This window comes from Thunnus maccoyii, chromosome 18 (assembly GCF_910596095.1).
Source record: "Thunnus maccoyii chromosome 18, fThuMac1.1, whole genome shotgun sequence".
Lineage (NCBI taxonomy): Eukaryota > Metazoa > Chordata > Actinopteri > Scombriformes > Scombridae > Thunnus > Thunnus maccoyii.
In genome coordinates, this window is record NC_056550.1 from 29,077,612 (window position 1) to 29,088,711 (window position 11,100).

The following is an 11,100-nucleotide window of genomic DNA, read 5'->3' on the forward strand; positions in this document are numbered from 1 at the left end:
CATTGTCATCTGTAAAGTGTCTCTAATATATATTTCTATCCTCCACGGTCTGGTCTGTCAGTGTGTAATATGTTGGTCGTGGAGGAGGAGGAAGAGGAGGACACAGCTGACCAGCAGGAGGCGACAGCAGTCTGTGTATGAGGCTCTGATTTAACTTTCACTTTTGAAGCCATAAACAGAAATCAGACAGGAAGTGTTCAGCAGAGTCTACATGTGATGTGAGCTCGTCTGCAGAAATCTCTCTGAGAGGAAGGTAAGGATGCCGCGGTGAGGAAATTTTCCCACCGCCTAATAAACTCGTGACAACACCGGTGTTACCGGATACACCGGACATTTTACAAAATAGACGCTGACCGACACCTGGAGACATGAGAGCAGCTGCCCGCTGACAGCTGGTGTTCCGGTTGTTTACTGCAGCAGGACGGAGAACAGACGTCTCGCGACTCTGCAGACAGTCAGTTTATAATTGTAATGTCCGCCGTACTAAGTATTAATAACACGCTTGATGCTTTACAAATTTGCGTTTTTTTATTTGGTGAACGTGGGCGCTGATACGCGAAAATGAAATAATTGGATTTGTTTCTGTAGAAAACAGCAAAACTACGCTGCAGGTATTTAATACACTCAAAAACAGATTTTCGAGCACCCCAAACTGAAATCATGTTCCCGCGGCTATGCTATCCATTCCTCCATCTATCTATCTATCTATCTATCTATCTATCTATCTATCTATCAGTGCAGTAAGGGCAGATGATCTCTATATAAAACAAGGAATCTCTGTCAGTCTGTCTGTATATATGGATGTGTGTTTGTCCTTCACGTATCTTGAGAACCGTTCATCTGATCTACTTCATAGCTGACAGGTGAGTTGCTGGGAAAACAAGGAAGTGCAGTGTCGATGTGTTAAGTTATTTCGATGAGCGATTCTTGAGAATATAAAATACTTCATAAATAATATTGATAATGTTGATTTGCTTCTTCTGCCCGTGGAGTCAACGAGCAGAAATACAGACAGCGCCACTCTGCCATTGCAATTCACCCCTAGTGACGAGAACTACCATAGAAAATTAATTGAAAAAGTTTAGAGAGTTAAGCTTTATTCCTGTTCCTCACATGTGGGAACTTTCTATGTATGTTTAAGGCATAGTGCAGGATGTCTCAGCCACGTTTTGAACGGGCACTACAATTCATCCGATCAACTGCAGCTCAACTCAAAATTATAGTTTTCAGATATTCTGCGTGAGGCGTTTAGGGAGCATCGGTAAATTGTAGTGTCTGCTGATAGTCATCATGAGAGGCGTTTAGGGGACGGGCACAACTCTCTCTAGGTATTGAGAAATCGACCCGTTTTGAATGGGCACTGCACTAGTCTCTATATAAAGCAAGGAATCTCTGTCTGTCTGTATGTTTGTCCTTCGCATATCTCGAGAACTGTTCATCTGATCTACTTCACATTTGGTAGGTGTATTGTTGGGGACACAAGGGAGTGCAATCTGGTGCAATTAGGACACACAACACATTCAGTATTATAAATTGAGAATAAACAAGCGATCAGGGATTAGGGTCCTTTGGGCTCTGTGACTTCATGTTATAGTCAGAGCTGTACAACCCTGCCATGAGAGATAGGAGAGGAAGACATCTGTCTTCATTTGATAACATTAAAAGTTAGGCTCGGTTGACTCATTTTTAAGAAGACCAGAAAAAGAGAGCGAGAGGATGAGCGACAGAGAGACAGCGGTGGAAAGCTTTCTCTGAGAGAGAAAGGCCATGAATGACAGAAATAAGTTATTTTCTGATTGTTTCACTGCAGTTATGTTCTAAAGCACAAATAAACAACCATCAAACTCTCAACAGGTGATTTACCGTGGAGACGCTCTTTTGGTGAAATTTGGACACATGACACGTTTAATATGAATAAACTTTGAATAGACACTCGAACAACGAGCCTCTCAGCTCCGTGTCTGAGAGCAGCGGGGTCTGTTTGATATAAACACTGTTACATCACAGTGGGGCGGGGCTTCTGGGCTCTGACTTGCTAAGCAGGACAAAGGTGCGTGCCCCGCTCAGTTAAACTGCTCGAGAGGAAAGAACGAGCGCACACAGGAGAAGGTCCAGGTATCATCGGATAATTCGTAATTTCTTTGTAATTCAAAAACCCAAGAACGGTAAATCTGTTATTTGTTGGTTTTTGCCGATTTGTTTTATCTTTATTCCTTTTTGGACTGAATATTGCACAGGTCTGCGGACATCAAGCCAATTTGTTTTTTTCATTTTAAACCAAAAACAGAAGTCATATGTTTTTTTCCTTTTTTCATTTTAAACCAAAAACGAAAAACTAAATCACGTGATCTATTCCTTTTTTGTTTCCCAACGAAAATCCAGAAAACCAAATTCAAAAGACCGTGCAATTTTGGTTTAGACATCAAGTATTTTTGTCAGTTTTGTATGTGTTAGTATGACTTTTATCTGACCCTATGTATTTTACTGATTTTGGATGTTGGACAGATGACCTAAATATTCCATAATCTGCATTTTAGGTAATATGATATAGCCCTTCTTGGGGGGACCTTTAAATACAAATAATGGGTTTATGGTCAAGTTTGGAACAGTTCCAGATGTGGTATGTAATGATACATAATATGTGGTGAGGTAGCTGTCAACCACTTGATTGGAGGGCTCCCAACTGACCTAGTGCCCATGGAAAACCTATGTTATTCAGGTGATAAGATACAGATGTGTAACCCCATATAAGCTATGCACCGACAGGGGTACGTTGCCCAGACCATCTTTGTACATGGAATGGACCCGATGGCCATCGTCTAATAAACGTCTTCAAAATAAGAACTTCGTCAGCTCTTCCTTTGAACGATATCATCACACATCCTTCCTTTCAGTATGATAGCCGAAGCGGCTACATTAGCCTACCCATGATCCTCAGTGACTGTTGCTATGGTGGAGACATGATTAAATTGTTGCCAATTAATCTTCTGCCAATCATCTAATCGTTTCAGCTCTAGAGCGCTACGATTAACTGTGTTCATTTTGTGTGTTTCAGTGTTCCACAGATCACTACTTCATCATCATCATCATCATCATTACCTAACCCTGACAACCACACGATGGGTAACGGGCTGAGTGAGGAGGAACGAATCGACAAGTCTGTGCGTGAACTCGGCGACGGTCCAGATGTGAAAGTCAATCAGAGAATCGTGGATTTCTGCAGTCTGGATTCTTCAGACATGCTGAGACGACACTATGAGAGGAGGATGGAGGCGTCTGACTGCGCTCCAGACTGGATCAAGAACCTGGCGGAGAAGCTGGGCGCCTTCACGTCAGCTCCTGAGCTGGCGGGCCTTGGAGCGCTCGCCATCGCCATCTTCATTGACATTGTGTCGTTCAGTCCGGCGGAGGAGAGCATGAAGGACGCTCTGCGCTGCGTGTTTGCTGAGGAGAAAGCCTCCGAGGTCTGGGATCAGATCGATGAGTGTCTGAAGAGATGCAGGATGAACTTCACCAATAGACATGAGCTGAGCAGCGACCTGAAGCAGATTGAGGGCAAGCTTAGCGCGGCGCTCACCAAGCTGAAGAACTCCATGTTGAGGGACGGCCACATGACGAACGAGGCTCTGAAGGCCTGGGTGAACGGGGCGGCCTTCCACATCCAGATGCTGATTCACCTGGTGAGACTGGGAGGGACGGTTACCTGCAACACCGTGGAGACTCTCATCTCTGATTACCAGAACGACCTGATCCAGCTGTTCAAAGAGCACAAGGAGATGATCAGAAAGAAGTGCAAGATGTCATTTACGGTGGAGACAGTCACTCCTTTTAGAAATACCGTTCTAGTGGATGAAAATTCAAAAGGGCACACCCTTGATTTTTTCAGCAACCCTGACAAATTTTTAGAGGCATATTATGATCACAGGTATGGTGGACAGAAGCATGAGATTCAGCAGCACTTCAGTTCCGTGAGAGAGAATCTGCAGAGTCTGGTTAGTCAGAGAGGCTCCTTTAACTTCTAATGAGAGAGAAACTGATTCATCTGAAGAGACGCTACATGGCCAAAAATATGAGGACACTCAAACATAGCAGACATATGTAACAGCTGAACCATGACTTTGTACACGTTGTCATCACGACAGTTATCGTTATCGACCTCATGTTCGTTTTGACTCAGACTTCTTTCATGTTTTTTTACTTGGACTGGACCTGGTCCTGATCTCAAGGCTTTTTTCAGTCTTGTGTCCGTCTTGCAGGTCTTTAGACTCTGACTTGTCTCTTGGTTGTTTTGATTTAAGACTTGTTGAACAGGGCTGTCCACATACTTTTGGTCACATGATGTTTCTGATGTTTGTGTCTTTAAATAAAAACACTACCTTTCATGGCAGATACTTAATAGAAGAAGTAAACTGATGCAGTGAAGTAAAAGCTAATCAATGACTGTAAAGTCACTCTCGACTACATTATCAATATTTACAGTGAGATTAATTGTATTTGTAACACATATAATCAAGTTTGAATCTCTATGTAACCATGTTAAGTTATTGTGAATCTTCAGCATGTAATCTTTAACTGAGGAGCTTCAGCCTGAGAGATGTCTCTAGTCTCTGAGAGTGAACAGAAGTGTTTAGAAAGGTCGAGGCTAAAGTTCAGACGAAGACGATGTTCAGCTCGCTGCATCAAAGGAGGCTCCTCAGGAAAGAAACATAACTAACAATTACAATGCTGTTGTATTTAATTACTTCTGACTATGACGTCAATGTTTTGTAGCCTTCGTGTTCGACAGCTATTTAATCTGTTTCACTCTGACTTCTGCTCTTTGTCTGGTCCAGACGTTGAGACCATAAACATATCTGAGCTCTATTTTATTAAATGTGTGACAATATTTTAAGAGAGTTTGTTCCACTTTGTCAGAATGGAATTGCAACAATAATGCAGTATAATAAATATCATTTCAAATGCTTCTGTGTAAGTTTCACATTTTTTCTTGTTCATATTCTGTCATTTATGGTATTTCATGGTGTTATTGTGGCTCATCAGAGTGCTGCAGACAAGGGCTTCAGGTAAATATGAACAGTTGAGTCATTGCAGACTTTACATTTGAATAAAGTATCTCTGATCACAGTTTAAATTAAAGAATGCACAATATCACCTTTAAAAGGTTTATGACTGTAGTCTCCACTCCTGACTAGACTGAACTAAACCGTTCCAGGCAGAACAAAGAGAGAACACGTGGAGTTTCATCCTGTGTTAAGGACAAAATAATGAGCAAAAGTTTGAGGCGCTTTAGATGTTTAAATTCTTATCCATCATGAAATGCCGTCAGAGAGGCGTCTGATCACTTCTGAATTTATTCTGCAGCGTGACATCAACCACAAACATACAGCCAAAGTCAGAAAGAACTATTTGCAGCGACAAGAACAGCAAGGAGTCCTGCAACAGATGGTATGCCCCCTGATCTCAACATCATCGAGTCTGTCTGGGATTACATGAAGATAGAACCGACTGAGTCACCTGAATCAACAGAAGAACAGAAACTTGTTCTCCAAGATGTTTGGAACAGCCGACCTGCCAAGGACCTTGAAATACTGTGCACAAGCATACTGAGGAGAACTGGTACCATTTTTAAAGGCAAAGTGTGATCACACCAAATACTGATTTGATTTTGTTATTTTCTCTTTACTGAACTTTGTTTGAAGCTAAGTGATAAATAAGAACTATACATAGCATTATTTTGAAAGGATCCTCACTTTAATTTTGGTGCCTAAAACTTTTGCGCAGTACTGTAAGTCAGAACTTTTGAGGAACAACAAGAAAAGCTCTTAACTTACTGTGCTCACGATATATTCTTTCAACACAGTACACGTACCAGTAAGCACAGACTTAACATAACCTACATATTTCTACAGTAAAACAATATTTTACTCTGGTGGAACTAACCTGAAGACGATGCTACGGTTAGCAGAAAGAACAGCTGGCTAGCTTTGTCACGCCATTATGTAAACAACTTTATTACTTTATGAAACAAAACCAAATTAAAATACAAACAGTGTCGTTATCAAGTACATAAACCAAGTACAACAAACATTCTGGGGCTCTACTGGAATATCTTTGCATGATTTCCAGTTAAAAACTTCTTATTTATCTTCTACTGGTCCTTTATGCAGCCCCTCAGTTCAGCCTCTGTCTGAAACAGGCTCCTGTCTCTTTAAGGCCCCGCCTCCTGATGAGCCCACTCTGTTCTGATTGGTCAGCTTCAGGAAGCTTCCTCCGGCTCCAGAGGCTACGTAAACAAACTATAGTAGCAGGATTTCACTTCTTTTTCTCCTTCTTTACTCCAAATGTCAACTTCTCAGATCCACCTGTAAAAAGGTGAGTGTGAAGCTCGATAAATATACAATTTTAAAAAACATATTGAGACTCTATTTTCTGTGTTTAAAAAAATCATCATTGTAGCCATTTTGCCATGTAATAAGTAAACAGAATATACTTAAAAATAATTAAAACAGGAAGGCTCAACTTTGATTTGTTGTATCAGTTATACCTGTACCTGTTAACACCTGTTATTACACCTGTAGACCATGAGAGGGCCTTACTGTTCGCACATTCCCAGTCACAAGAAGAAAGTGATGAATCAGACTGTTGATAAATGAGGCTCTGGGTGTGTATATACATGTATATAAATGCCTGTTTTTATTGGCAGATGACTTACTATAAATTTTAGTGATTCATTTCAAATGTCACTGACTTTGTCTTCACACATATGCAGCAAATGTTTTTTTATGTTTGTAATGAGAGTGTTCAGTCTGTTTTAACGTAGCTGAATTCATTATAAAATTGTTCTTATTTACATATTTTTGGTCTCTATTGTCAAACGTCAGAAATGTGAAATGTGATCATAAATACTTTCTGTTAACCAGCTGCTGCTGCAGATAAAATCATTACGTTATGATCATGACATCGTCTGATAAAACAAATATAAATGCAGGTTAATGACAGCTGCCGAGCTGTGAGATCAACTGTACTGACATTTAAAATGATCACAGAGAAAGTTAGAGGCACAAAGCATCTGTTAGCATCTGAACCAGCTGCTAAACTGCTGGATTTAATCTGTTGTAAAACAAGACAAAAGACTTTAAAATAGCTCTAAACTTAATAAGAAATGTGTCCACTGAAGAACTGAAGAACACCTCTGAAATGTTTCCAGTCAACATTAAAACACCGATGCAGAAGGATCACAGCCTCCTTATAATTTACATCCAGCAGGGTTGAAGGCATAAAGTTGAATCCACCGTCACACTTTGTTCCCACAGTTCATGAATCTGTGGATGAATTTCCACATCAAAGCTTCTTTTCTACCACATGACAGAGAAGATGTTTAACCAAAGAAAAAACGTTCAAATCTCTCAAACAGTGTCACACTGAACATGTCTGGTGAACATGTCATTGAAGTGTTGTTGATGGTGTAGGCGTACTGCTGCTTCAGATAGTCCTGGTCAAACTTCCTCTCTGCAGATCTGTCACTCAGACAGGCTGTGAGATGGACGGTGGCTTTAAACCTGGAGGAGAGGAGAACCAGAGACAGAGCCAAAGTGACAACAGAGAACGGGACACTATCTAAAAAAACACTCTTTCCTGGGAGGATGAACGGGATGACGATGTGGTTTCTTCCTGGTGGACCATGTTGTTTTGACAGAGACTGAAACTCTTTCCACACGTTGTCCCTTGATGGTTCGAGAGGGCTGAGTGTGATGTTGGGAATCTTTTGGTCTCCAGCTTTCTTCATTGAGTTCCAGTGGTCGGGCAGGTTGGTGGGTCGATGGAGTTCCCCGGCAACAGAGCAAGCTGTGTCACCACAGTAAAACTCTCTGTGCTGAGGCTTCATGCGTCCTGTAGCGACACCGTAGACTGCCTTAACACTAAGATAACAGTTCCAGGGAGAATACAGGATCACGTCTGTGATGGAGGGCAGAGGCAGCAGACAGCTGGCCGGGATCATGGAGTCTCTGATGGATCCATGTGCAACAAAGGTGATATTAATGTTATTACTGTGATCCTTCTTTTCTTCCTCATCGATGTGTTCCTTCAGGAAATTAAACATGTCCACCAGTCGTAAAAAGTCCAATGACTCTGAGTTTTCTCTCAGCCATCGCAGAGTGGTTTCATTCTGGCAGTTTTCTATCACACGCTTTATTAATGTTTTCTTTTCCATTGTCATCATCATCATATAGTCTGTAATTGTGGCTAATCTAAGAAAAAAAGAGGCATGTTAGGAACATCATTTCAACAACTTAAAACAATGAGGTCTGATGTTACTCTCCAGTAAAATTGCTACTTAACATGTTGCAGATGTTTATGATATTTTTTTATTTTCAGAGACTCACAGAATTGCATTGAGATGTTTTTCCATCTCTTCCAAAGCATCAGCCTGCTCTCTCTGACTCTGATCAGAGTCTGATTTACAGTCGTTCATATTTATGAAGTTAATAATCAGGTCAGGAACCAAAACAAAGGTCCAGCTGCTCCTCCTCCAACCTGAAAATAAAGTTCAACAAAACTTATCATTAATAAAAAGACAGATAAGGAAATAAATCTGAAATATTAAATTGTTGACACAGAAAGGATGATTCCACTCTGTGGTCATTTTTTGTTAATCTGCTGTTTCCGAAGTTCAGAATGAAATTTCAAGCTCACTAAAATATTGTTTGTAATAAACTGAATTACTGTCAATATTGTTGAAGAAACAAAGTACAAAAGAAAGAAAAGTCGTATTTAATAAGATCCTGAAACTGTCATCTTACCTGCTTCAGAGTTTCACAGGTTTTGTTGATAAAATATTCTCGTCTGTCTCTCAACATTCAGCTTCGCCTTTTATTAAGTTGGTAGAAGAAGAGGAGGAACAGACTCCTGTTGCCTGATTCTGTTTTTCTATTGGCTGATTCACAGTCAGGTGGTACAAAAGGTAATCCCCTTACAAGTGAAAGTGAAAATGTCCTCCGGCACTGGGATTTCCAAAATACAGCGTCATGAGGGAAACACTCAAACAGATTTTATCTCAACACAAACATTAACTCCAGAACATTTTCACAGGGATTAGTGGAAATATTATTTTTTTAAGCAGGTAAAGTCTCATTAGAGGCAAACAAATAAAAAATACTGATGTTTCCCAGATATAATGTTTACCGTGTTCACCATGTTAGTTTAGCATGTTAGCATTCTAACATTAGCTAATTAACAGTAAACACAAAGTAAAGCCGTGGCTGATGGGAATGTCATTAGTTTTGCAGATATGTGGTCAGAAACCAGATGATGGCGCTAGAGGTAAAGTCAGAGGATCAAAAGGTATTCCAATTTACAATTATCCAACGGTTGTTGAGGTATTTCAACCTGCATGATGATTAAACTTTATTAAACTCTGCTTGCGTTTAGAGGGTTAGGGTCAGCTGCTGGATCAGTTTAAGACAGATGGAGGTCTTTATGGTTCAGAATTGAAAAATCAAAATGTTCAGTCTCCTGCTTCAAGCCAGCATTGAGTTTTTTCAATACTGAACAAAAAGCATCATATTTCCTGAACCTGAAACACTAACTGAACCTGCTCTCTGCTTTCCAAACATCCATCCACTGGGTCACTGTTAAAGAGACATCAACATAAAGACATTTTGAAGTGTTTGAACACATGACTGATGTTCACCAGAGAGACAATTATGTGTTAACAGGAACGATGAAGTATCACTGATAATAAAACAGATATACCTTGTTGAACAAGTTGTTCTTCAGGTCATAACAAAAATCCCCACAGACTTTTGTAATGTTATAAAGTATTTGTGAGTTCCTGTAAATCACCTGATTCAGTGTCACATAGCGGGCGTGGCACACATCCGCTTTATTTAACTGTTTCCTGATTGCTTTCAGCCTTATCAGAGCTGTGTTAAGTTACTGCTGATGAAAACACATTTCTTGCTTCTGCTGCTTCATATTAAAAGCTTTTCACTAACAAACTAACAGGGGGAATTTTATTGTGAAGAAATTATAGTAAATGAAATGTGTTTATCCACTGTTTTACAACCACCACTTTGACCAATAGTCACAGCCATAATGTATACAGCACGTTGCTTTTGTTAAAGACATACCTTCAAACAGGTAGCCCTGTTGTAATGGAGATGCAAAACCCTGCTGTGCTGGGCTGATGCACTGAGTCAAACTGAGTCAAACAGAGTTTAGCCAAACCAGCACGTGTTTGAAAAAGGCCTATAATGTTGTCCCTGAGGTTTAAAGAGACAGGAGTTAAAATGGCCTGTTTCAGACAGGCTGAACTGAGGGGCTGCATAAAGGACCAGTAGAAGATAAATAAAGAGTTTTTAACTGGAAATCACACAAAGATATTCCAGTAGAGCCCCAGAATATACATATAGAGCTGGAAATGTGAGAATATGTGTCCTTCAAGTCATGATCATAACAATCTGTACATTTTATTTTCAACATATGCTCTGAAATTTCGAGTCCACCTCTTTAGCTCATCAGCTGCTTTCTCCAGTTCTTCAATCGGTCCAGTTACGTTTAATAGCACTCTTGTAGTCGCCAGTGGTATCCGGGAGTGTCAGTGCCACAGTGAAAATTTTCTAAAAATCTAGTTTGACTTTATGCTAATAAAAATCTAAAGGTGTTGAGGTGGTGTATTTTTCAGCCCAATATCAAGATGTAAATCTGGGTCCTCTAACAGGGTAACAATATATATTCTTACTGCTTCACTTATTACCACCCAGCGAGCATTGGTTGTGTTTCTATCCACCTGTTTTTATTCACATTCCAATCTGCACGTAAAAAAAACCCTGTGTGGAAACATTGTAAATTTGAAAAAAATCTACTAACTAACAGAAATATCTGACTGCCACTCTTTTAATGACATCACCTTGTTATGTCTTTTTCTTCTGCAGTGGTCTAATGGCCAGCTCTCCACAGAACATCTATACTTTCCTGTCTGGCGAACCCTGCAGCCTGATTCCTGAATAAAGTTTCCAGATTGGATAACTTCTGTTGGGATTTGGCGCTATATAAATAAAATTGAAGTGAATTGAATGAATTCATTCAAGAATAAAATGG

At 40.1% G+C, this 11,100-nt stretch overlaps 2 protein-coding genes across 5 annotated transcripts; one reads left to right on the top strand and one right to left on the bottom strand.

Annotated features, from left to right (window-relative positions):
* Positions 1–148: 148 nt before the first annotated feature.
* LOC121884506 lies at positions 149–4,961 on the top strand. 4 transcript variants are annotated; one of them, XM_042393357.1, is made up of 2 exons: positions 149–253; positions 3,056–4,961. In XM_042393357.1, the coding sequence occupies exon 2, from the start codon at positions 3,120–3,122 to the stop codon at positions 4,020–4,022; it is 903 nt and encodes a 300-aa protein (XP_042249291.1). In that variant the 5' UTR covers positions 149–253; positions 3,056–3,119; the 3' UTR covers positions 4,023–4,961. The 4 variants fall into 4 exon arrangements, with proteins under 4 accessions (XP_042249291.1, XP_042249294.1, XP_042249293.1 ...); XM_042393360.1 differs by lacking the exon at positions 149–253 and adding an exon at positions 317–468; XM_042393359.1 differs by lacking the exon at positions 149–253 and adding an exon at positions 483–611.
* Positions 4,962–6,311: 1,350 nt separating this feature from the next.
* LOC121884512 lies at positions 6,312–8,874 on the bottom strand. The gene is made up of 3 exons (XM_042393370.1): positions 8,802–8,874; positions 8,385–8,535; positions 6,312–8,249 (listed from the first exon to the last, which is right to left on the bottom strand). The coding sequence occupies exons 2-3, from the start codon at positions 8,471–8,473 to the stop codon at positions 7,379–7,381; spliced, it is 960 nt and encodes a 319-aa protein (XP_042249304.1). The 5' UTR covers positions 8,474–8,535; positions 8,802–8,874; the 3' UTR covers positions 6,312–7,378.
* Between the last annotated feature and the right edge of the window lie 2,226 nt (positions 8,875–11,100).

What these genes read in the sequence shown, in the direction of transcription:
- LOC121884506 (XM_042393356.1), top strand. Translation starts at nt 802, where the DNA reads ATGTGTGTTTGTCCTTCACGTATCTTGAGAACCGTTCATCTGATCTAC. An exon ending in ATCTACTTCATAGCTGACAG is followed by an intron (nt 864 to 3,055) that starts GTGAGTTGCTGG and finishes TGTGTGTTTCAG; the next exon opens with TGTTCCACAGATCACTACTT.
- LOC121884512 (XM_042393370.1), bottom strand. Translation starts at nt 8,473, where the DNA reads ATGAACGACTGTAAATCAGACTCTGATCAGAGTCAGAGAGAGCAGGCT. An exon ending in AAACATCTCAATGCAATTCT is followed by an intron (nt 8,250 to 8,384) that starts GTGAGTCTCTGA and finishes TTTTTTTCTTAG; the next exon opens with ATTAGCCACAATTACAGACT.